Below are 25292 nucleotides of genomic sequence, written 5' to 3'. Positions count from 1 at the left end.
TTCTGAGATTAGATGAACAGTGTGGAATATGGGGGCGGAGAGTCCCAAGAAATCATCCCGCATAAATGGTGCCTGGCGACGCCACTCCATGAGCATAAGAACACAGGAAAAGAGCCCTATCTTGGGTTGAAAAATAGCAGTTCAGAGGCTTTGCGTTTCGGGCGCGTCTGGCTTATCTTCCCTCAGCTCTGAGCCCACCTCAGACACCGCGTCCTCGACCTGGAGGCAAACACAGACCCTCTCACTTTTTTTTTTTTTTTTTTTTTTGCGGTACGCGGGCCTCTCACTGTTGTGGCCTCTCCCGTTGCGGGGCACAGGCTCCGGACGCCATGGCTCAGCGGCCACGGCTCCCGGGCCCAGCCGCTCCGCGGCATGTGGGATCTTCCCGGACAGGGGCACGAACCCGTATCCCCTGCATCGGCAGGCGGATTCTCAACCACTGCGCCACCAGGGAAGCCCCAGACCCTCTCACTTTTTGAAGGACCGAGTAGGTGTACCAGGCCGGCCACAGCGTGAGAAAGATCCAGAACTGGCCCTATGCAGTCTGGAGGAAGAGACGATCACTAAACAAGCAAGTGTATTCCATCCGGACGAACGCTATCAGCAACGGGCCCCAAGCCACCAGAGGCGCGAAGGCCAGCTTGCGAGTTGAAGGGAGATTGCACCTTCTGCGCATGCCCGGGGCTGGCGCGTTCGCTGGGCCAGCCCGGATGACGTCTCCTCGCGGCGTCTACGTCTGACGTCACTTTTCGGCGCTGGCAGGAAGAGGCGCTAGGCGGCGCACGTGGGTGGCTGCGCGGCGGGCTGGCACATGGCGGGTTCTGCAGGGCTGGCGCTGTGCGGGCATGCGCTGGTGGTGCGGGGCGGCAGCCGGTTGCTGGCCACCTCCACTTCGAGCAGGTGAGGGGTCTGGGCCTGGAGCAGGATCCAAGGCTGCGGTCGCGCATCGGGGCTTTGAGACCCCGGCTCTCCCGCACAGACGGGGTTGCACCCGCCTTGGGGTGACCCCGGGGAGTCCCGCTGCTACCTGTGAGCTCTCCGTTGCCACCTGGGCCCGGCCGCGTGCCTGCGCTGTGGAATGTCCTCTCTCCGCGGCTTTCTCCCAAGACCCGCCCAGGGGTCCCCTAGCCAGCTGCCCAGGGCCCCGCGCCCTCCGCGGTGGGTCTGCGGCGCTCTTTGAGGGTTCGGCGCGGGACACTTCCGGGCTCTGCGGGGTCCGGGAGACGCTGGTCAGACTGTCTCTGGAGAGAGGGGCGGAAGGCAGCCCTTGGTTTCCCTTGGGGAGAGGTCTTTACTCCCGGGGACCAAGTTCGGCGCACTCCCTCTCTCCCCTCCCTCTTCCTGCGTAGGTGCCTGTTTCTTCCTCCCAGCCCACATCCCTCGACCCCGCCCTACTTGCCCTTCGGGGCTAGAGGGTTTTATCTGACACCTCCTCGCTCAGGGGGTACTCCAGAGCCACTGCGCGCACCTCCCTAGTGGCCCATTACAAGGTCCTGCTTTTGCTTTCTCTAATTTCACGCCCCTTCCTTAGCGTTCCCGGGATTTTTAAATCAGTAAGTGTTTGTTGATCGAATAGTCTTGACCCAGGAGCCTCTTGGATATTAGTAGTGGTCAGTTTCGGCCCCTATTTTCTTTCTCAGGGTAGTTTTGATTCTTCCATACTTGAAACAATGTGTCTGTCAAATGTAAAGATACTCTGTGTTCTTCGTTCAGTGTTTGGTTTCAGAGATCCAATAAGATGTTAAGTTTAGATTTCACAGATTTATTCACAAACCTGTTGTCTGTCCCAGGTTATTTTGTTTTAGAGCCTCGGGGTATCTGACACATGCCACAGTGAGAGATGGCTAAATTAGACTCCATCTGGTTGCTTCATTGCATACTTTTGAGGAAATCTAGTGGCTGGCTGGCACAGTTTCTGGTTTGGAGGACTGTTTCTCTTCCTGCACTGCAGTGTTCCACGTGGAAAGAGTTTGGCTGCAGTCACTTTAAAGGCTATAAATTTGCACGATGTCTTCTCTGTGCCGGGCACTGGAGGGGGAGCTCAGGGTCTGATAGGGAAGGTGGGTGGCTTCTATACTGGTAAATGCTTGGCAGCCACGGGAGCTTTTCTGGGGCAGATGAGACATTTTTCTAAACAAGTAATGGCGATTTTAAACTTGGGTGCAAAAGACCCTCTGAAAACTCAATAACATCAGAATATAACTTCTTACATAGCCATCTTGCACTGATGTTCTGGTTATCAAAGAACGGTATATTACTTCCTGTTGAGTTTTTGTCCTCATTTACTTCACTTAACTGACTTTTATGGACAGACCATATCAGTTATGTATGGCAAATATAAATAGGTTAAGCAAATAAAGCTCCTTCTTAACTGTTCCCTGAAATATCTTATGGAGACAGTTTCTTGTGGATAAGACCCTTAGTGAGTATGCAAATATTTTTTTGATCCAGGTTAAAAAAAAAAAAAGAAATGAGCATTATAATTAACGAAGTGCTTTCTTTAAAATGTTTTTGTTATTTTTTTCTTTAGTGATGATGACAGCCTCTTCATATATGATTGCAGTGCTGCAGAAAAGGAGGCACAAGAGCATAAAGGGTGAGATGGTAGGGGAGCCTCTTCAGGGCTGATGCATGGTTTGAATAATGGGACCGTTTAGTCTAAGGAGTAAGCTGTTGTCTTATTTGCTGAATTCTTCATTTCTGTTACGGAGCTGTGTGGATAAACCAGGGACCACCTGAGGAGAGAAACGTGGAACTACCTTTCAAATTCAGCATTCAGAATATTAGCACTTTTTAAAATACTTTAAATTCGTTTTTGTCAGTAATTAACTATTTTATTGGCACTTTGAAATAACAGGGCAATTTTAAATGCATTGAAAACAGGTATATGAAATTAACTTCAGCTAATTGAAAGATAAAAGTAGAGTATGGTTTTTAAAAAATTTTTTATTGGAGTAGAGTTGATTTACAGTGTTGTGTTAGTTTCAGGTGTCCAGCAAAGTGACTCAGCTATACATCTATATATATATCCACTCATTTTTAGATTCTTTTCCCATATCGGTCATTACAGAGTATTGAGTAGAGTTCCCTGTGCTGTACAGTAGGTCCTTATTAGTTGTCTATTTTATACATAGTAGTGTGTATATGTCAGTCCCAATCTCCCTATTTATCCCTCTCCACCTTTCCCCCCCAACCCCCCGTAACCATAGGTTTGTTTTCAGAGTATGGTCATTCTGTATGGTGGTTTTCTTTAGAAGAATCGAGCTTGGGGCCCACTTTATTTTTCTTAATATGATTTGATCCCTGCCTCTAGTTGTAGATCAGTTCATGTCCTTGAGGGAGTGGGCCTCTGAGAGTCTTTGCAGCTCAGCCCTTGGGATTCTGGTGTGTATGCTGAGAGACTTTTCTGTTTAATTAGCTTTACTCCTTAAAAATTAGAGTGGTCTTTAACCTCTCCATGTCCCCTTAATATGTTTTATATTCTGGCTACATGAACCTCATCACATTTTCTACGTCCGATCGCGTTATAAACACACAGGGCTGGCCTGGAGGGCGCAGCCTCACTTGCTGAGGTAAGGCCTGACCTGTCCCCTCTCTTTCTCAGGGAGGACGGACAGCCCGTGGATAAGGGGAGTGACACGATTCTGGCGTCCACCTTCTCCACGTCTGGCAGCTATTTTGCTTTAACTGATGACAGTAAGCGTCTGATTCTTTTCCGTACAAAACCATGGCAATGTCTGAGTGTCAGGTATGAAATGCTAACATTGAATCATTACGATGTTGAACGCACGGCTTACGCTTGCATGCCAGTAACAATAGTGACAGTAGCGATAGTGTAAGAAGCTAGCACAGAGCACCAGTTCTGTGCCAGGAGCTGTTTCGAGTGCTGTACTTGCGTTAACTGATTTAATTCTCACTACAGGCCCATGAGTGGGGCGGGGCGGGGCGGGGCGGGGCCGGGCCGTGTTCTCACCCACACCGGTGCTCAGGAAACTTGGAAGCAGTTCCAGTTACGCAGCTCAGCTGGGCCCTGTCCTGGCCATTGGCTGCAGAGTCTGTGCGCCTGGCCGCTGTGCCGTCGTGCTTTCCAAACATCGTTCCTCCAGGCTCGTGGTGGCAGAAACAGAGAATGCCAGCATGCCCTCTGGGAGTGTGTCGGGGGCTTCGTATAAGTTAAGGCGCCTGGGCCGCAGTTTTAACTCGGTGAGTTTTTAAGTCGGTGCACTTAACCTGAGTATCTCAAGGGCTGGGAGCTCAGCATTGATGGGAGATGATGTCAGTAACTCAGCAAGAACATAGCTGTCACTGGGCCTAGGTGTTTCCTCTTACCCAGCAAAGTCCTGTGCATGCTCTTCTGACTTTTTATTCTCCTGCATCTCTCCTTCATTTCCTCCAAGGGAGGGGGCGCTGCGGTTTTCTGAGCGCTGGCTTCCCAAGAGCCTCCTTGTCTTTGGAGAGGAGGTGGGTCATGCTGACTGTCGGCTGGGGGCAGATGTAAATTTCCTTTGGCTTTGATACTCTCTTAACTTGCACCTTCTCTGTTTCCTTAGGAGGGTGCAGGCTGGCTTTATTTTGATTGTTCTTTGACACTGATGGAAACACCCCCAGGGAGCAGAGAGCCCTTTCCCTCCTCCGCGTGTCCGCTGGGGCAGGGTTTCACTGCCCTTTCTTAATCAGAGACAAACATGTGCCGTTATAATGTCCTAACTACTGAAGGGCCAAGGTCAAGGAATTTCCTGTTGTAGCAGACTCACACCTGTGTTGGGACAGCTACACTGCTAAGATTTTTATCTCATCTTATTTGCTAAGAGAAGGATAAAAAGCCAGATTCCAGGTGGCATCAAAAGCAAGGAGTACGCACTCTGCCCTTGATTCCAGTCAGGTTAAAAATAAAGTCCAGTAACATTACTTCGTTTTTACCTTACACGTGTTTTTGTGTAGTAGATGGGCAATAGACGCTCATGTTTTAAAAGCTGAAAACAAAACATTAAAAGGATGTACAGAGAATCTCCCTGCACCCGCGCCCTCCAGCTACCGCCACAGTCAGTTACAGTTTCCAGCCCCAAAGTGACTTTTAAATGTGTGTTGCCCTGTAGCCACAGGATAATTGATGATGAACTGCTCCTTCCTGCTGATGTGAATTCACATCCCCCTTAACCGGAGAGGCCTGTGAGGCAGCATCCTCCTGCCAACATAGCCAGAACATTGGCGGGTCACTTAGAGCACAGACGATGTCATGTATTTTCGGGGTTCAAGGTTGAACGTCGCCAGGAATGTTGGGGTTTCTGACCCTGAGCTCCCCCACAGAGATCCTTGCAGGTAGCCTTGGTTTTGCTTCCACAACCTGTAGGGAGCGGGGAGGGCAGGCCCGCGACAGGATGGCAGGTGATGGTAGCTCGTGAGGCAGCCAGGGCTGCCGTGACGAACACCACAGCTTAAACAACAGGTGTTTAGCCCTCACGGTTCTGGGGGCTGAGGTCCAAGGTCAAGGTGTCGGCAGGGTTGGTTTCTCCTGGGCGTGGCTTGTAGATGGCCACCCTCTTGCTGTCTTCGCATGGTCACATCCCTCTGTGCTGTTTTCCTCTCGTCAGGATGCCCTGCACACTGGACGGGGTCCACCCGAACAGCCGCACCGCACCTGAATCACCTCTGAAGGCTGTCTTTCCAGATACAGCCACGTTCTGAGGTCTGGGGGGGTTTAGATTCCAACATGAATTTTGGGGGGGGCACAGTTCAGCCCGTCACAGTAGCTAATCTCCTTTCTTGACCCTGACTGCTGACTTTTGTCTGTGGAGTCTCCATACCTTACATCAGATTCTCAAAGGGGGCTTTGCCCCCAAAGATGAAAATCAAACGATCTAAAGGGATCTGGCAGTCATTCTTTTGCTAAAGTAAAGGCTGTCTGGCCGTGCTTCTGGTACACCCACCGGGGTACCCTGAGGACATGCAGACTGATTCTGTCTGCAGCGTGATGTATTCGAGCTCTGATCGCCCTCCAGGGACATCCGTAAATCTGCGACTGACCCCCAGGTTGACGAGGGGACCTGGGCAATGATCAGAGGACCCAGGGGATCAGGCCTGGGTCAGAGGAGCCTTGGGGTCTTTAGGACTGAAGGGCGTGTTGGAGGTACACCCGATGGAGCCGATGGCAGAGGTGTCTGTGCTGGTCCGTACTTTGAAGAGTAGCAGCTGTGTGCGGTCCTGTCGTTTCCTTGACCTTCCCTCTTCGTGGACATTTCTTACCTGCATTTCCCTTGTTCTGCCCTTTCAAAAAGTGCTTCAGTGGATTATCGTATACAGACGTGATTTTTCTCATTTATCTGAAAAAGTTGTCAAAACTGAATTGCCAAGTCTGAAGATGTGTATTTGTAAATTATGTCGATGATCGCAAACTGCCTTCCCAGGGGGTTTTCCCTTTACCCCACAGAGTGCAGGAGTGGCACCTCACACCCCAGCACTGAGTGGCGTCTAACCTTGGACTTGGGGCCGTGTGAGAAGAGAAATGGGACCTTGAGTGCTTGCCTTGTTAGGCGCGAGGAGAGCAGCCTCACCGGGAAGGACTGCTTGTATCTTGTGAGCTGTCTTCTCACGCCCCTTGCTTTCCCGCGGGGTGGCTGTTCCTCTTCCCTGTGACCCTCTGTTGGGGAACTTGGGTTTTTCCCGTTTGTGTTAAACAAGGCCATCCACTGCGGCTGCCCTGTCACCCGGCCGTCCCATAGAGCATCGCGTGCTGAGAGACACACTGCGGGTGAGCCGCGGCCGACAGGCTCCCCGAGGCCGCCGTCCAGAGCTGCCCCGGGGGTGCCTGAGTGCAGACCTGCCCCTGTGGGGTCTGCGGGAGGGCAGCTGAGGGCAGCTTCGTAGGTGTCCTGTCTGGTCCCTAGAGCAGCGCGGTTTTCTACCACAGCAATTTTTTCCATCCTCCCCCCTGAATTTTTTTGGTTCATGTAAAAATTTGGGAACCTCAGAGAAGGCCAAAGTGGGAACAAAAACAAATCACCCTGGATCTCATCACCAGAGATCCCTAGCGAGAGACACCGCGCGGCCCTCCGACTCGGCGTTTGCCTCCCCGGCGCCTGCCTTCCCCCTGCGACACTTTCTTCGCAGGATCTGTTTCTGCCCCTGGAGACCTGTTTTGTCCTCCTAGAGATCGCCTCCTCCCAGGCCGTGAGGCCACGGGCCTGACCTCTCTTTGGATGAGGGTGATTCTTCACCGAGGGGGCGCGCCCACTGTTAGGGCTCTTGACCCCTGAGTCCCTCGCGGTCACACTGACCACTTCTGTGAAGCATGGGTGCGGGCGCAGGGCCTGCTGGTGGTGGGGAGAGTTGGCGGCCAGCTTGCTCTCGCTCCGTAGGTGGCAGCTCCGGACTTGCTAGAAGGCAGACACGCGGGTGAACTGCCACTTCTGTGCGCGTTCCGCAGGTGGGTAGGGATTTCACTCTGGACGTGGGCACGGGGGTGTCCACGCAGCCTGCCGCACTCCTGGGTCCCGGTTCCGGGGCTCCTGCCCTTCTGCCGGGGTGGCACGGCAAGCGTCCAGGGCTCCTGGGGGGCTCTGGCTGTTCTAGAAGGGTCCTGGCTCGTGCAGGGTCTGAGGAGGGAGCAGGGAGGGGGGGTCTGCGTGGCGTCGGGCTTTATTATTTTTTTTAAACATCTTTATTGGAGTGTCATTGCTTTACAATGGTGTGTTAGTTTCTGCTTTACAACAAAGTGAATCAGTTATACATATACATATGTTCCCATATCTCTGAGAGAGGTTAGGTGAGGCCTCCTCGGGCACGGGCCAGGGCGGGTGTTCAGACACCTGGTCCCCGTGACCGTGCCTGGGTCCCTCTACCCTGAGGCCTGTGGGTGTGGACTGAAGGGAAGGTGCCGTGTTGTCTCTGGAAGGTCGTGTGTCAGGGCTTCTTTCCATGTGAGACCCAATAACACTCGGGGCCGTAGACCTTAGGGGTCTCGGTGCTGGGCGTTTTCCCTTTAGTCCTACGTTCTCTCTTGGCTTTTAAGTTGATATCAACAGAATAGCTTTGTGTAGGAAATGCTTGCATTAGGTGGTGTGGAAGGCATGATGTGATTGGATGAAGTTAAGGAAACAGATTACAACTGCAGGGCCTCCCTCATGTTGCAGCCTTCGGAAAATGGGGCCAAGGGGCTGGGCTGGGGCGAGCTCAGGGCAGGGGTCGTGTGTCTCCCGTTGCCTTTTCCGGTGCGTTTTTACCCTGAGCCCAGCGCCTTCCCTCTCTGATTACACTTTTGCAGGAGAGCAGGGTGAGGTGAAGTCGCCGGGGCGACGACATGCAGTGGGCGGTCCCCCCGACGCTGGTCTAGGGGACGTCACCCTGGAGGGGGTGCAGCAGCTCTTCACCTTTGGGGCACAGACCCCTTTGGGATCTGATGGGCCCCCTCAGAACAGCATCCACCTCGGTACATCTGACGTCCAGTTCATCCACGTTTGACCGGCCGGGGTCCCGAGCGGCTGTGGGACCTGCTCACAGCTCGGGGGTCTCTCTAGCGGCCCCTTCCTCTGCCCCTGGCAGGGAGGAGGGGGCCACACCCACCCTGGGGGGGCCTGAGGAGATGGGCCTGGGCCTTGAACCCAGTGACTCCGTGGATCAGGGGAAAGTGCTGAGGCCCCAGACCCCGCGGAGGCCGAAGGTTGGCGCCCCCGGGGCTCGTTCTGTTGGGGCGGCATGGCTAGCCGCCGGTGGTCCTGTCCGATGGCCTGCTGCCACCTGTGTCCCGATACACACGGGTCCCCATTCCTACACCCGTCCTGGAATCGTTGCCAGGTCGGGTTGAGCCTGAGAAGCTGGAGGCCCCCAGCTGGCAGAGGACAAAGAGGCGGGAGGCGGAGTGGGAAGGGGCGGGGGCCGGCTCTCGAGGGCTCACTTCCCCCTGGGGTGGGCCAGCGCATCGGGGTGCAAGCCTGTTGCTTCCCGAGGACTGTCCTAGGCCAGTGGCCCCCTGGCAGGTCGTGCCTCCCCCTCCGCTCCCCCGGGCCGTGGCCGCGCTCCGCTCAGATGCTCACTCGGCCCCTTAGGCTGTGCGACCGTCGCTGGCGCGGCACCGGCCGTCTGTTTAAGTGACGGGCGCGCTGCGAGTTCTGAGCGTCTTGCTCTGGGGTTTGACTCCCTTTCCTCGTTGTCCCCACGTGCATGGCATCACGCCTCCTTGCCGGGCTGCGCCGGACCGAGGAGTGGGGGCCGTCCAGCGGCTGCCGAGCCCCGTGGCGGCGCCTGGAACCCAGCAGGGCCTCCCCTCCCGAGAGGCGGGCAGGGCTCTGATGGGGCCCTGCGTGCCGGGCGTAACGTTCAGCTTCCGTTTCAGGCTGACGTCTGGAGTCCCGGCTGCCGTGAGCTGTGGGTGTCGTCTGCACGGACGTTAGCTCTTTACGGGGACAGTGGGTCCCCTTCCAGCCCTCGGGTGACGGCAAAGCTGAGACCGGCCCTTCTGTGAAGAGGCCATGTGTGTAGATAAACGGAAGGCGTTTGTGTGTAAAGCAGCGTTATGGCTTGTCTCTAATGTGGAATGAAAAATACGGGTGCCTTGTGGAGAGCCTGTTTTGCTACCTGGAAGACGTCCCAGTAGAAACAAAATGAAAAATGGTAACAGGAGGAAACGGCGTGACCCCGACCCGGGGCGAGCGGGCCGGCGGTGGGGCCGATGTCGCTACTTGTGGTTTTGCTCCTTGTGGCTGATGTCGTTACTGAACCAGCTCGCAGACGTGACAGCTCTTGTGGCCCCGGATCAAGGATTTGGATTTGTGATGTGCCCCGAGCTCTCCGCATCGCGGCCCCCCCTCCCGTGTGCGCGCGAGCTGCGCGTGCGGGATCCCGGTCCAGGCGGCAGAGCGGGCGGTGGGTGGGCGGCGCGGAGGGCGGGGTCCTGGATGGGAAGCCGCAGGGGCAGGAGGGCCCTCCGCAGCCGTGGTCACGGCCCAGAGCGCGTTGGCGTTTAGGACGCTGGCTGCTGCCGTCCCCCCGACGCACGGGGAGCCCCGGGAGCCCCGCCCCCAGCGCTCTATCACGGCAGCCCCTCCAAACACGCTGTCAAGCTGAGCGGGTCTCACGTTGGCCACGTAGATACCCATCACCCAGATTCTGCCATTAGCACATTTTTAAGAGAAAAAATATCGCGAAAGTCAGTTTTGTCCGAGGCATCAGCTCTGTTTCCATCCTTTATGTTTTTCGCACCGTCTTCGGTAACTGCCACGTGGCGGGAGCCTTGCGGGTCAGCGGGCGGCCCTGGCGCCGACCCGCATAGGCCGACCGTGGGCGTCTCTGGCCTTGTAGGACTGTGGTGAGGAGGTGCACAGCCCTGACCTTCACGGCCTCTGAGGAGAAGGTTCTGGTAGCAGACAAGTCTGGGGACGTTTATTCCTTTTCGGTGCTGGAGCCGCACGGGAACGGCAAGCTTGAACTGGGACACCTGTCGATGCTGCTGGATGTGGTACGTGGGCGACGTGCTTCATTGGCTACGGTCCAGCTCAGGGGACGAGGAGGGGGCGGCCTGTGTGCAGGTGGGCAGGTTTGGGCTCTGCTGTGGGCAGAGCCCCAATTTCAGAGGTGAAGCTGGCAGCAGGCTGAAGGACAACGGTCAGTTAGGGGCAGCTGGGTGGTCTAGACGTCGGGGGAGGCCCAGGTCAGGGAGATGAGGGGGAGGGGTGTGGAAAGAGCAGGCGTCCTCGGAGCCCCCGAGCCACGAGCTGCCCCCGCCAGAGGTCCCGAGAGGCCCACGAGGGCCGGGCTGCGGCCAGGGGCGGTGGGGTGGGGTGGGACCCTGCAGGGGCACACAGGAACCGGGGGGGTCGTGAAGGACAGATCGCCAGGACTCAGTGACGGGCTGGACATGGGGACACGTGAAAGGAAGGAGAGGAAGGCGACCAGGTGCCGGAGACGGCAGTGGGCGCGGCCGGGCTGCGGCGGGGGCAGGAGGTGTGGGGCAGCTGTGGCCCTCGGGGGACACCTGAGCTGAGGCCTGGCGTGGCGGGGAGAGCCGGCCACGCTGACCAGCCCCTTCCAACCCTCGTGCACAGGCCGTGAGTCCCGATGACCGCTATGTCCTCACGGCCGACCGGGACGAGAAAATCCGAGTGAGCTGGGCCGCGGCTCCGCACAACATCGAGTCCTTCTGCCTTGGGCACACCGAGTGAGTGACCCCCGTCCCTGCTCCGTGTCCCCTGTGCCCGTTGCCCCAACAGTGAGTGTCCCCCGTCCCCATCCCCGCACCTAGTGAGTCTCTCACCCTCCACGGAGGGAGGCCCAGCTTTGAAATGCAGGCGGACCCTTCAGCCGGGGGAGCTGGTGCGAAGAGAGAGGTGCCTCCTGGGAGGAGGGGACCAGCCTGGGTGGCCTGGCCTGCATCGGTTTGCTTCCTCATGAGGCCCCGGTCTAGCTCACCCCCTGGTCCCGGGGCTTCAGAACCTTCAGAACCTCCTTCCCTATTCAGAATCTCTTTCCCAGAGGTGTTCTTGGTGGCACCGAGGTCTCAGTCCCCAGCTCGTGGTCACCGCAGGCCAGCGTAGATGCCCACCAGCGCCTGGCAGCAGTCAGCCGTCAGCGGGGGGGTGTGTCGGGGAGGAGGAACGTGCCTCAGTAATTTAAATCGTGCAGGCAGCTCTTGTTGCTCCGTGATCTGTCTTCTGGCAAGAGCGCTCGTTTAGTAAGTGAAGTTGACGTTATGTGAGGGTGGCGTTTCTGAAGAATGTCGCTCTTCTGAGGCAAAAGGCTGATTACAGTTTGCAGGAAGGAAAAGCACTTAGTTTAACCGGCTGAAGTGCTTTTTCAACTCCATTATTTGAGGCAGGGGAAGAATTGGAGGGGTTTAATTCAATTCTGAGATTGCTCCTATTTCCTGCTTTTTGAGTGGAATGTAAACGTTGACCTTAAAGGTCGAGGGTTGCTGGGTTTGTGCTCCTGGTAGCATTGTTTTAGCTTTTCTTCAGTTGTCCGGTAATCCTGCGAGCGGAGTTCCTGTGACCTGCCAGCCCCGCGCCCCGTGGCCGTCTCGGGGTCTCTGTTGCTCCCCTCCCGGCACACTGTGCCTTGGGGCCGTTGCGTGGGCCGTTTTCTCCACCCGGCAAGCTCTTGCCCGTGCTGCACCCGGCTTTCTGCGCGACGCCACCGGCCCGCTCAGGCAGCACCCCTCCCCCCGGCCCCTCCCTGCTGGGCTTCTCAGCCTGTGCCGGCCAGTTCAGAGCCACGAGCCCCCAGGTCTCAAGTGAGATGTGCCAGTAGGTAGTGTAAAACACCTGATTCCAGAGACAGCGTGAAAAAACAGTGTAAAAACAGCTCATCATTAATTTGTTATATTGATTGCAGGTTGAGATGGTAACAGGGTATGTTGAATTAAGTCAAAACATAGTATCAAAATTAGCCTCACCTGAGTCTTTTGACCTTTCTGGCGTGGTTATCAGCAAACGTAAAATGCCCTTGGTGGCTCACATCATGGCTGGGGCCGTGTTTCTGTTGGACGGGCCGTTCTGAGCCTCCGCTGACACCCAGGGTCTCCTATGGCCTGTCTCCCCCCGAGTCCCAGACTTGGGTGTGGGGGTCTTTGTCAGCTGTGCTCACTGCTGTCTGTAGCCCTCAGCACAGCGCCTGGCATGCAGTAGGTGCTCGGTGGCTATTTCGGCGAATAAATGACCAGTCGTTGCTCTTTAAGAGTCTTGGTGAAGGCCCTGGAAACTGTGGTTTCCGCTCCTTTCCTGGAGAGACAGCGAGGTGGCTCGTACCCGCTGTCGTGGACGTGCCATTGCGGGGGACACAGGCTGCATTCATCCTGCAACGTGTACTTGTTCCTTTTTTTTTTTTTTTCTTCGTTTTTGTTTTGTTTTTTTTGAGGTACGTGGGCCTGTCATTTCTGTGGCCTCTCCCGTTGCGGAGCACAGGCTCCGGACACGCAGGCTCAGCGGCCACGGCTCACGGGCCCAGCCGCTCCGCGGCACGTGGGATCTTCCCGGACCGGGGCACGAACCCGTGTCCCCTGCATCGGCAGGCGGACTCCCAACCACTGTGCCACCGGGGAAGCCCCTGATTCTGTGCTTTTTTTTTTTTTTTTTGTGGTACGCGGGCCTCTCACCGTTGTGGCCTCTCCCGTTGCGGAGCACAGGCTCCGGACGCGCAGGCTCAGCGGCCACGGCTCACGGGCCCAGCCGCTCCGCGGCACGTGGGATCTTCCCGGACCCGGGCACGAACCCGCGTCCCCTGCATCGGCAGGCGGACTCTCAACCGCTGCGCCACCAGGGAAGCCCTGTACTTGTTCCTTTCTGAGGGCCTTCGGGGAAGGCTGTCCTGGGGAGGGACGGGGCCCAGGCCGGGGTGAAGCCCCAGGCGGCTGGGACGGGAACCGGTGGAGGCGAGGGAGCCGCGGGGGTCCCCCTCCCAGGGGTCCGCACCTCCCCAGGGGTCCCCGGGCGCCCGTGAGCAGGTGATCGCGTTAGAGACGCCGGTGCACGCCTGCAGCCCCGAGGCTGCTTGCTGGGGGAGCTGGTTGCTCGGGTGAGGCGCAGCGGGCGTGACTCTGGCTGCGGTCGGTGGTGCCGCTGCCCTTCCACCGGTCCTGCTCGCAGGTCTCCCTGGTGTCACAGACCCCGTGGAAGCGCGTGCTTGGGCAGCTCCCGAGCAGGGCGGACCCCCTGGGGCCTTCCTGGCAGGCGCGGCCGGGGAGCGCCTCCGGGGCCGAGTGGCGGGGCGTGCTCCTCGCGGCTTCTGTTGGGGTCAAGGGTCGGAGGTGACACGGGCGGGGCGGTCGCCGGGGCCGCGCTCACCCTCTGCTTCTCTCCACCTGTAGGTTTGTGAGTCGCATCTTCGTGGTGCCGGACCACCCCGAGCTGCTCTTGTCCTCCTCCGGGGTAAGTGCTCCGCTGCCCGCGCGCCCGGCGCCCCTGGGTGGGGACGCGGCCCGGAGCCTCGCTTGCCTGGGGGAGGCCCTGTCAGCGAGCAGCCTGTCTTGTTCCCAGGGCGGTTGGGAGGTCAGCACGTGCCTTTCCTGGGTGGCCGTCCGCTAGGTGGTGCTAGTGGTCCGCAGGGCAGAGCCGCCTGCTTCAGGGCTGTGCGTGTGAGCGCATGTGCAGGCGCTGAGCCAGAGCCGGTGTGCGGGGGCTCCGGTCTGAGGGGCCCTTGCAGCACCACGACCTCGGCAAAACGGTGGGTGGACGGCCCTTCCCGAATCCCAGAGGGACCTGGCCCCCCCACCCCCGTCGCCGCTGCTGCTCTCAGCCCTCTTCCTGACCCGCCCCTGTGTGCGTGGGTGGAGAGGGGCCAGGCCCTTGGCCTTGGTGGAAGCTTGATCGGTAAGTACAGCGGCTCTGTCCCAGGAGCCGGAAGCCTTAACAGCTGAGTGATTGGTGGCACCTTTCTCTAAGGAACACTCTTTGGCAGGATCATCAAGTAGCACTTTTGCTGAAGTGCAGGTTTTGAGTTCCTAATTGGCTCTGTTTCTTCCTTTCTTTTCAGAAGCTCTGCCCACAGCCCTTTACCTTTGTCTTTCCCACCCTTTAGCTTTTTATGCAACTCAGGGGCCTGGGGTGGGCTGGGGGCCTCAGGCACTCCTGACAGGCGGGCCTTCCGGGCGGTGGCCACGTCCCATTTCCTTCACCAAGTGTGGTTTCTCACAGGTTTTTACGTTTCGGTTCTCGTCCTGTTCTTGAAAGTGACTTGCGAAAGTACATAAACATGCTGGAGTTCCCAGAGATAGCCAGTTGCTGTGAGTTTTGCTGTAAGCCTCTTTTACAATAAAAAACAATACTCAGCCACACAGAAAAGCATAGAGACCACCTTTGGTCTCACCACTTAGCTTTGTCAAGGCCAGCCTTTTGCTTCCGCTCCTTTTTACAGAAAAGCAGTAGGGCTGGCGCTGGCCGTCCTGGGTGCCCCATCCCTTCGCTGTCCTACCTCCTCACGGGCCACCCGGCCCAGGCGTGGTGTGCTGCGTGCCCCGCACCCCGTGAAGTGCAGATTGTATGTTTATTTAAAGAGTCAGATGCTGCTGTGAGGCTTAGAGTGGAAACTAGCACTCCACCCCCCATGGCCTCCACGGCAGGCCCTGGGGGCCTTCAGCTGTGTCCTCTTGATGGCCTGTGTTTCCAAAGGACACGAGTCATCAAGAAACAAGCACGAGCAGTTTCTTCGCGTCAGCTGCTGCCATCTGCATGGGAAGCAGCAGTTTCCTGCCCGCATCCCCTCCCTCTTTGCTGGTGGGCTCCTTGTCTCCTGAAGGTGCCCCCGACCTTGTTTGGGGCACACATCATGGGGCAGCTTTCTGAAGGTGCGGGGACGGTGGTCAGGAGCCTGCCTTTCAGGAGGTGCCCTTCGCCCGCCCCCAGCACTCGGTTATCGGGCAGGTGTACGAGGCTCAGTCAGATGTTTCCCTGCAGATTGTCAAGCCGTCGCTCCAGGCTTTTCCCTGGTTTTTAGTTTGCTTGGTTTTCTGCCCGCTTCTTCTTTTGAGAAGTCTGAGGCCATTGAGTCTGGGTCCTTTATGTGGGGTCTGATCACCCTTCTTTCTGGCTGTTTTTTGGGGGCCTTCTCACCCGGGCTCTGAAGAATGATGGAGCAGGGTGGGGGTGTCATGGGGGCCCTGAAATTAGCTGCACGGTCAGTGGCTCTTTCCATTCTGAGTCTTCAGGTCCACAGACCTGGAGTTTTCTTAGGCCCCCTCCCTCCGGAGCCGTCCCCTCCTCACCCTTCCTGGGATTTGTGCACTTGGATGTGGGACCCGCTGTCTGACTCTTGACTCTTCCCTTTCATATTTTTTCTCCCATGTTCCTGCTCCCTGTTCGGATTTGGGGGAGATTTTCTCAACTTTATTTTCCAGCCTTCTGTGGGAATGTTAATTTCTGCTGCGATTTCTCCTTTTCAAGGCTCTTTCTCGTCCTTGGAATGTTCTTTCTTCATAGCCCCCATTCTTGCGTCCTGAATGCAGACTTTGGATCTCCTTGAGGTGGTGTGACGTGTGTTTATCTTTAGGGATTTTCCTGTGTGTGTTTCCTTTCCTCCCCGTGTGTCGCCCACCTTTCCAGCTGGAGGTTTTCCTCGACGTCTGGTCGTCCGCCTGTCCGCTCACGGCATCGGGGCTGGGTTTGCGAGCCTGGGTGTCAGACTCGGGCACCGGCTGCAGCCTTGCGGGAGCCCTCCCGCGTCGGTCAGTCCTCCTTTTCTCATGGCGGGGGGTTGGGTTTCCTGTCCTCACCCTTTGTGGGGACGGGCCCCGTGTCTCTTCTCTACCTGTGTCCCAGCATCCCCGAGACCAAGGCCTCTTGTTCCCATCGTCTGTCCCCGGCAGCTGGGTCCTGTCTGCATCTACCCGTGATTGGCTTTGTCCTGGAGGGCTCTGCTCTAAAACACCCCTTGTTGCCTGGGGGGACTAGGGGCGAGTGGGGACACCTGTAGACGTGCGTTCGTCTCCCTGTTTATCAGCCATGTTCACGGCAAGACAGTCATACTCACATCCCGGCACCCGGAGATTCCTGCCTTAACCATTCGGGGGAAGTTAATTTTCCTCTTTCTCTCTTGGTCATTTAAATCACACAGAGGTTCCTCTCATCGGACTTTGTGTTCGCTCAGCAGGTGGATGTAGCCTGTGCGTGTCTGGTTTTGGTAAAGGGATCCCACTCACAGGAGGGGTTTTCCTGAGGCGGATGCTGGCGTGGACCCTGCTGCGTTTCACTGTCCGCTCCTTCTCCTTAGGCGTGTGGCTCTATTTCCTGCCGTCTTAATGAGTGTTGTAACAAACGGTTCTTAATACAGCGCTCTCTTTTTTGTATTACCGAGGTAACATTGGTCTATAACGTGTAAGTTGCATGTGGACACCGTTGCATTTTGACTTGTTCATACATTACAGTGTGTGCTCACCACCAAAAGCTTAGTCTCCGTGCGTCACGGTGCGGCACAGTTGACCCCCTTCGCTCATCTTGCCCTCCCCCCACCCCTTCCCCTCTGGTAACCACCACTCTGTTCTTTGTATCTGCATGTTTGTTTTTGTTTTGTGTGTTTACTTTTTATATTCCACATGTGAGTGAAATCATACGGTGTTCGTCTTTCTCCATCCGACTTATTTCACTGAGCGTAATACCCTCCAGGTCCATCCATATTGCTGCAAATGGCGAGATTTCATTCTTTTTTATGGCTCAGTAATGTATTGTGTGTGTGCACGTATGTGTACCACATTTTTCTGTTGATGGGCACTTCGGTGGCTTCCAGATCTTGGCTATTGCAAACAACATGGCAGTGAACAGAAGGGTGCGTATATCTTTTCAAATTAGTGTTTTTTGTTTTCTTCTCAGGGGTGGGATTGCTGGATCATATGGTAGCTCTATTTTTAATTTTTTGAGGAACCTCCATGCTGTTTTCCACAGTGGCTGCACCAGCTTACATCCCCACCAGCAGTGCACGGGGGCTCCCTTTTCTCCGCGTCCTCGCCAACCTTTGTCATTTGTTGCCTTTTTGGTAGTAGCCATTCTGGCAGATGTGAGGTGACATCTCATTGTGGTTTTGATTTGCATTTCCCTGGTGACGAGTGATGTTGAGCAGCTTTTCATGTGCCTGGTGGCCATCTGTATGTCTTTAGAAAAATGTCTGTTCATAGTCTCTGCCCATTTTTTTGTAAGGTTTTTTGTTGTCGAGTTGTAGGAGTTCCTTATCTGTTTTGGTTGTTAACCACCTGTCAGGTATATGATTTGGAAAGTGTCTTCTCCCAGTCAGTTGGTTGTCCTTTTGTTGATCATTTCTCTTGCTGTGTAGAAGCTTTTTAGATCGAAATAGTTCCATTTGTTTATTTTTGCTTTTATTTCCTTTGCCTGAGGAGATATATTCAGAAAGATATTGCTAAGACCAGCGTCAAAGAGCGTACCGCCTGTGTTTTCTTCTAGGGGTCTTATGGTTTCAGGTCTTACGTGTAAATCTTTAATCCATTTTAAGTTCATTTTTGTGTATGGTTTGAGATTGTGGTCCAGTTTTATTTTTTTGCATACGGCTGTTCAGTTTACCCCACACCATTTATTGAAGAGACTGTCCTTTCTTTGTTGTATGTTCTTTACTCCTTTGTTGTAAATTGTCCATATGGGCATGGGTTTATTTCTGGGCTCTCAATTCAGTTCCATTGATCTGTGTGTGTGTGTTTTTTCGCCAATGCCAGGCCATTTTGATTATTGTAGTTTTGTAGTATAGTTTGAAATCAGGGAGCGTGATACACTCTAGCTTTGTTATTCTTTCTCAGGATTGCTTTGGCTATTCAGGGTGTTTTGTGGTTTCATATAAATTTTAGGATTTTTTTGTCTTAAGTTTGAAACATGTTGTTGGGATTTTGATAGTGATTGGACTGAGTCTTCAATTGTTTTAGTGAATAATGTACATTTTAACAATGTTAATTCTTCTAATCCATGAGCAGGAATATCTTTCCGTTTGTGTTTTCAGTTTCTTTCTACAATGTCTTATACTTTTCTGAGTACAGGTCTTTCATCTCCTTGGTTAAATTTATTCCTAAATAAATTGTAAGTGGGGTTGCTTTCTTAATTTTTCTTTCTTTTAGTCTGTTGTTAGTGTGTAGAAGTACAACAGATTTTTCTACATTGATTGTGTATCCTGCAACTTTATTCATTTATTATTTCTAGTAGTCTGTTGGTGGAGTCTTTTCTATATATAAAATCACACCATCTGCAAACAGTAACAGTTTTACTTCTTTTCCATTTGGATTCCTTTTCTTTTTCTTGCTTGATTGCTGTGGCTAGGACTGCCATTACTGTGTTGAATAAAAGTGACCAAAGTGGGCATCCTTGTCTTGTTCCTGATAAACCCTCCTTTTTTTTGCATTTATGTTATTTTTGGAGCACACATCAAGGCCATGCCAGTTGACACTCTCATGGGTAACAAACGGATGTCCTCTTTTCACCCATTCTTTTTTTTTTAATTTTTTTTTTTTTTTTTTTACGGTACGCGGGCCTCTCACTGTTGCTGCCTCTCCCGTTGTGGAGCACAGGCTCCAGACACGCAGGCTCAGCGGCCGTGGCTCACGGGCCCAGCCGCTCCGCGGCACGTGGGATCTTCCCAGACCAGGGCACGAACCTGTGTCCCCTGCATCAGCAGGCGGACTCTCAACCACTGCGCCACCAGGGAAGCCCTCACCCATTCTTAAACAGTGATGTGTGGACAGTTGTCACATGCTCATTAACCCCATGTGTTTCTCCTTGTGCGAATGCACGCTCGTTGATGGGTCCGTGTGTGTACGTGCGTGCATGCGTGTGTGTTCACTCCCAGCCCGAGCGTAGCAGGTGTTGTCTTTGACCTCTGACACGTGACAGGGTGTCTTGTGTCCTTGCCCATTTGGCTGTGTGTGGTCACCCATGTTTACTTACTGGTTAGTGTGACTCTTTGCACAGTTGTTACTAAGCAAAGAGCCTTTAGTTGGGAGAGAGGCGCAGTGGCCATCGCTGAGATATTCCCACTACCCGGTGAAGCCTGGATGCCTCACTGGGTGCTGACCCATCCTTGGTGTGTGCAGGACCGCACCCTGAGGCTCTGGCAGTACAGAAGCGGCCGCGAGTTGCATTGTTGTCACCTACCCAGCCTGCAGGAGCCAACGGAACCCTGGAGTGACAAGGTAACCTCACGTTTGTCTCTGGTTTATAGGGCGTCTCTCCAGTCATGGATCTTGTGGAAAAAATTCGTTTTACGTTGGGAAAGTTTTTTTTCCTGTCAGTGCAAACTTCTTCCAGCTTGAGAGGAATCCTGAATTTCAAATTCTGAAGGCATCTAGTCGTGTAAATGGGAAGAACTTTATATCTTACCATGTTTACATTCAAGCCACTGATTTACAGAAAGGCCTCTAATCCTGCTTGGAAATGGAAAAAATAGCGATGCCTGGCGGGGAGCTGAGCGTGCCCAGGATTCCCTGCCTCTGTCCATCGTGGGTCAACCTCATTCCCCCAGGATGGCGCACTGGCCGGTGCATCCCCAGGTCGGGTCAGCTGGGCCTTCAGCTGTCAGGGCATCTGCAGGGGAGAAGGTGTGGGCTGCCTCGCAGGCCCTCGGGGTTCTTTGCCGTGATGCTCCCGGGCGGGTGCCCCGTTTGGCTGGGGTCCAGCTGGTCACACGTGGACGGTTCTGGCAGCCTCCAGAGGCCCAGGTGGGCCTGGTGGGGAGGGAGGGTCTGCTCACGCATCTCCCGGGCCTGCAGAGGTGGCCTGGGGGCTGGGGTCATGATGACCAGGGTGGCAGCCCGTGGCACGGGGCTTTGCCGCGTGTCGAACGAGACCTGGGCCTGAACTGAAGGGCTCTCCTGCCTCGTCCTTGGCTTCTCGGTTCTCTCGAACACCCCGAGACCTCTCTGTAGCACGTGGGCAGGGAGGCCTGACGTGGGTCAGAGCCCCAGGACCCCAGGGCCGCCGCCACCCGGCCCAGTGGCTGCAGGGCCCTCTGGGTCAGTGGCCTCCAGCCGCTCTGGCCGCCCCCGTGCGTGCCCTGCCTTGGCTTTCTGCAGCCACGGTGCCCCTGTTGGAGCTGATGCGGCAAAGAGAGGCCTGCTTGTTCTGCCTTCTTCCTGTCCACGCCCTCCTCCCGCCCGGCGCCCCGGATGGCGAGGAGGAGCATAGAGGGGGTCCGCGCAGGCAGCGCCCTGCAGGAGCCAGGGCGGCCCCCGAGAGCTGTGCGCAGGCCTGCGTGCCCCCTCCTGCTCTGCTGGCTCCCACCCCGGGCTGCTTCCTCCGCCGGGACGTGGGGACGCTCACGAGCTCGCCTTTCTCTCCTCCCCGTGTGCTCCGTCCTCCCTCCTTTTTGATCAATTCCGTTGGCCTTGGAGATGTGGCACAGCTCCGGAGGGAGGGCCAGAGCCACACAGCGGCCTCTGCCGTCTGCCCCGTGTGTCGGAGTTCCCTGTGAACTGTGCCCTCACTGGTGTCCAGAGAGTCCTGCAGTGTCTTCTCTTTGCCTGTCATGGACCGCACGTGGGGACCGTCTGTCCTGCGGCGAAGCTCGCAGTTTGAACAGAGCGGCCCGGCGTCGGGTCCTGACAGGCTGACACCTCTGAAGCCGCTGCTTTTCCTTTCAGAGGTTTGCTGCATCCAGGATCACTTACTGGCGCCAGGAGGGCTGCGTGGCGCTCTTGTGTGACGGGTAAGCCCACGCGGACCCGTATGGGAGGGAGCGGCGGGCTGTGTCTCCTGGGTCGGGAGGCTTGGACGGTGACGTCGGCTTGGCATCTCCCTGCAGTGAACTTCACTTTACGAGCCCTGCTGCTGCGGGCCGGGTGGCTTCCTTTCTATGCGCTGCATCTCAATCCGCTAGGGTAAAGGTAGCAGTGGCCCCCGGCTGGTCTTTTGTGCAGATAGAGTCCCAGCGAGGGGTCGGCCGTGGTAGAGTCCACCTCAGTCAGTCCCAGTTCGGCACGAGAGACCCGTCGGGGGCCGGCGGTGCCGACGGGGTGGGTGTGGGGAGCACGGGCCACTCAGCTGTCCCTCCCGAGCCTTGTCTGCATGCCGGGGAGGGTGTTTGGGGCTCTGCCACATTGTCACTTGTCCTGACGGCAGGTCTGGGGCCGGCGGCTGAGCTTGTGTTGGAAGTGAGGCTGCAGGGTTAGAGGGTAAAAAGCCTGCTGGGGAGGGCTGGGCGCGGCCCGGGGTCCTGTCCGCTGCTCGGCGGGCAGGGCGGCTGTCTCATCTGCACGGCTTCTTCTTTGCTGCCTACTAAGCTGCCCCCGGACTCCGGCTCTGGAGCATTCGTTAGCGCATGGTTCCCGGGGTCGGGGAAGCGGGAGTGGCTTGGCTGGGGGCTCCGGGCTCAGGGCGTCCGAGGTTGCGGCTGAGGTGTTGGCGGGGCTGGCCCGGTGCTGAGCGCCCCTGGGGTGCTGTTGTGATTGTCCCCTCTCTCCCTGGCAAGGCTGCCCGCGGTCTGCCTCTTCCGGCTGGATGCCCCCCGGCGGCAGCTGGTCTACCAGCAGCAGCTGACCTTCCAGCACAGAGTGTGGGACGCCGCCTTCGAGGAGGCCCAGGGGCTGTGGGTCCTGCAGGACTGCCGGGAGGCCCCCCTCGTGCTCTGCAGGCCTGCGGGCGGCCAGTGGCAGGTGAGATGGGCGGTTCCGCTGTTTCCGTCGGCCACTCCTGTGCCGGCGGCGGTGTCCTCGGCGGACGGCGGCCACAGGGCTCCCGGCGTGGGTGCAGGGAACCGGGGGCCTGGCCGGCTGTCTCGGGGGTGAATTGCTGTCGTTGGCACGTATTTCCTGTGATTGCTCTGCTGACACATCTTTTTAGGAGAAAAGCCCACAGTTGGTGAGCCCTGGGTGTGTATCCTTAACATCGGCAGCCTCAGCACAGCCTTGCGCTGGGGCAGCGGTCCCGCTGGACGGTGAGGGGGCCCCTCCTTGCAGGTGGCCTGGGTGAGCCTGTGCGTAAAGCAGGGATGTCACCTCCCGCCTGTCCTGTGCCTAAGGTGCCATGGGGAGAAGCAGGTGACACCTGCAGAGCCCTTTGCAAACGTGCACGGCCTTGACGAGTGCTCAGAGCTGCCCGACAGCTCGCTCAGGTGTCTTTATCTGAAAACTAGCAGTGCGATGCTGCCAGCCGGTGCCTGCCAGGTTCCAGACCCCTTGCACGGAGTCCCGCGTGGCGAGCCGCGGTCTCTGCCGTGCCTGGTGAACCGGGGAGAGCGGCCTCTCCGCCTCCTGTGAGTACAGGGGTCACCACTGTCCGCCGGCCTCTTTCCGACAAAGGTTTTCCGTTCGTCTTCTCAGTCTGTTCCCGAAAGTGCCGTGTCGAAGAGGGTCTGTGCTCACCTTCGTGAGAACTGGGCCATGTTGGAAGGTGAGGACCCGCCCTGGCCTGCTCTGCAGGGTCATGTCCAGCCGTGGGCGCGGGCGGAGGCAGGTTCCAGGGCGTAGAACGCAGCAGGGAGCCGTTGTGTGGGTGAGGGTGCAGGGCCTGTGGTGGGCGCGGTGTGTGTGTCCGCGTGCGCGTCCGCGTCCGGACAGCAGAGCTGCTGTGAGCCGGGGCCTGGTTGGGTGCGGGGCCACGGTGGGCCGCGCGCCCTTGGTTCCCTTAGAGGGGATTCAGGTGCTGAGAGCCCCTCTGTTCGCGCTGGCGGAAGGCAGGCTCTCGGGACGCAGCTTCTGGCTGTGTCTGGGGGTGCTTTTAACTCAGCCCTGGAACTCGGGCGCCTTCACTCGAATAAAGAAATGTTCGCTCAGAAGACTTCTTGGGAAGAAAAACCACCGTCCGGATGGAGGTCTGGGTCCTCTGAGCCCTGGGGACACAAACGCAGCTTCAGTGTGTATAGACGCTAGAGCGGCCCGCACGTCCCACTGTTCCTGTGGGTCCTGCGGGGTCTGCGTCCGGGCCACTCGGTGGTTGGCAGATTTCAGGTCCCCGCTGGCTGTTGGCTGGAGGACACCCCAGTCCCCAGCGCAGAGGAGCAGGGGGCACGGTGCCGACAGGACGTGGCCACAGCCTCTGCACCTGGCCTTCCGGGGACCCCCGGGCTTTGCATGCCCTGTTAGAAGCGAGTCCTCGGTCCAGCCAGGTGTGGCCACCAGGAGGAGGTGGGCGTCCTTGGGGCCACGCCTGCGGAGGCGCCACAGGTCCATGGAGAGCCGGGTGGCCACTGTCGCAGGAGGGTCCCTCCGGCCCACCACATCCCCCGCTAGAAGCAGAGCCCCCGCGCTCCTGTGGCACGCTGGCACCCGTTCTTGTTCCGCACAGGCTCTGCTGGCACGGACGGTGGCTTCAGCAGCCTCTACAAGGCCACCTGCGACAACATGGCCACTTACCTGAAGAAGAAGGAGGAACGGCTGCAGCAGCAGCTGGAGAAGAAGCGACGCAGGGGTCCGTCGCGCGGGTCCAGCGGGCAGGCCAAGAAGATGAAGGCGGGGCGCGCACCGCAGAGCTGCTCGTCCTAGCTCAGCTCGGGAGGCTCCGCGGGGGTGCTCGCAGCCTCGGGGCGGCGGGACGCTGTGCTCGCCCCTCCTGCCTGCAGCGCCTGGCGAAGGCAAAGGGGGGGGACCTCGTTGCCGACTTGGGCTGGGGGGCGGCGAGGTCCATCCCGACTCAGTGACACCTGGGGCCGTGCCGCGTAGCTGGACGGGATCCTGGGCTCTAGAACATTCTGTTGCTGAGCAGAGCCCTCTGGCTGGAGGGAGGCCAGGCAGCGCGTTGGCCACTATGCCTGAGCAGTAAGTGCCTCCAAGCCCCTTCCCTTCACACTGGGGAGGGCACGTCACCCTGCAGTCGTGTTGCTGTCCTTTCCTGTTCACCCACGCGGCTTCCTCTAGGGGAGCCTGGAAGCGGACGACGTCTCTCCAGGAGCGCGGTGCACACCTGCGCTTTTCTCCAGTCCCCTCGCCCTTCTGGATGGTCCACTACCCTCCCCTGTCCGGCGGGCGGCTGCGCGCTGAGGGGCCGTAAACCCGAGGCGAGTTAGTCCTCGGTTCCCTGGACAGCGCTGGCTCCGGTGCTCAGGCCCCTTGGGGTGCGGAGAGCTCGTCGCCGGCCCTGGTGGAGACGGGAGCTTGTCCGCGACGCGTGAGCACAGAGAAGCCCGGCTGCACGCTACTCCGCAGGGAAGTGACGGGTGACGTTGTGTACGTTTGATTTCGGTTTGAACTTTGTGCACGTGCTGCAGAGCGGGAGGGTCGGCTGAATTCTAATTACTGATCAATAAAGATGAGTTTTTTTTGCAGCTTCTAGAAATTTTAGCAGCAACACGTGGAGCTAATCTCAAAATATATTGAGCAGAACCATTTTTGATGAGTGTGCTGTTTCTGACGGAAACATTTGCTTTTTGATTAGAAGAAAAACATTTCTTTGGTGTGGGGGGTTTCACAGGGTACTTGGACACAGTCATTTTGTGTATGATCAGAAGCTGGAAGGCTTCAAACTTTTCCTGAGTGCCTTATTTTTCTTTAAACATTGATCTGAAAACAATGCTGTTTGTGAACCGCCCAGGGTAACTGCCCACGAGGGACATCAGGACCTCCCCAGATTGGGGGCTGTCTCGGGCAAAGAGAGCAGAGGGGGTGTGCCTGGGACGGAATGGGGTCCTGGTCCTGGAATGGGAGCCTGACCTCGTGAGCACTCACTGCATTGGGCACGGGAAGGGCTCTCGTTAGTGGTCTGCTCTGAATTCTTGGTTTTAGGAGCAATTCAGGTTTGTTCTTGTTGGTGTCTTGGTCTAAGATAGGGGTCAGCAAACGGGCTCGCAGGCCACGTGCTGTCCGTTGACCAGCTCTCTGTGGTCTGTGAGCTAAGCGTAGTTTTTACATTTTTAAAGGGTTGAAAAAAGTCAAAAGCAAAATACTTCGAGATACGTGA

General features: G+C 56.8%; 1 protein-coding gene across 4 annotated transcripts; it reads left to right on the top strand.

Annotated features, from left to right (window-relative positions):
• Positions 1-739: 739 nt before the first annotated feature.
• WDR4 (WD repeat domain 4) lies at positions 740-24723 on the top strand. Of its 4 annotated transcripts, none has more exons than XM_059064801.2 (11): positions 740-900; positions 2531-2596; positions 3605-3748; positions 10294-10450; positions 11037-11149; positions 13793-13853; positions 19499-19597; positions 21044-21108; positions 21871-22054; positions 22721-22790; positions 23685-24723. In XM_059064801.2, exons 1-11 carry the CDS (start codon positions 812-814, stop codon positions 23879-23881), a joined length of 1245 nt encoding a protein of 414 aa, XP_058920784.1. In that variant the 5' UTR covers positions 740-811; the 3' UTR covers positions 23882-24723. The 4 variants fall into 4 exon arrangements, with proteins under 4 accessions (XP_058920784.1, XP_066891286.1, XP_066891288.1 ...); XM_067035187.1 differs by having other exon boundaries at positions 745-900; positions 3605-3696; XM_067035185.1 differs by lacking the exon at positions 22721-22790.
• Positions 24724-25292: the final 569 nt, after the last annotated feature.

Source organism: Kogia breviceps, chromosome 5 (genome assembly GCF_026419965.1).
Source record: "Kogia breviceps isolate mKogBre1 chromosome 5, mKogBre1 haplotype 1, whole genome shotgun sequence".
NCBI lineage: Eukaryota > Metazoa > Chordata > Mammalia > Artiodactyla > Physeteridae > Kogia > Kogia breviceps.
Note: the sequence above shows the minus strand (reverse complement) of the source record. Positions and strands in the feature narration are given on the sequence as shown.

Coding starts and splice junctions, on each gene's coding strand:
- WDR4 (XM_059064801.2), top strand. CDS start 812: ATGGCGGGTTCTGCAGGGCTGGCGCTGTGCGGGCATGCGCTGGTGGTG. Junction 2,597..3,604: donor GAGGCACAAGAGCATAAAGG/GTGAGATGGTAG, acceptor TCTCTTTCTCAG/GGAGGACGGACAGCCCGTGG. Junction 10,451..11,036: donor TGTCGATGCTGCTGGATGTG/GTACGTGGGCGA, acceptor CCTCGTGCACAG/GCCGTGAGTCCCGATGACCG.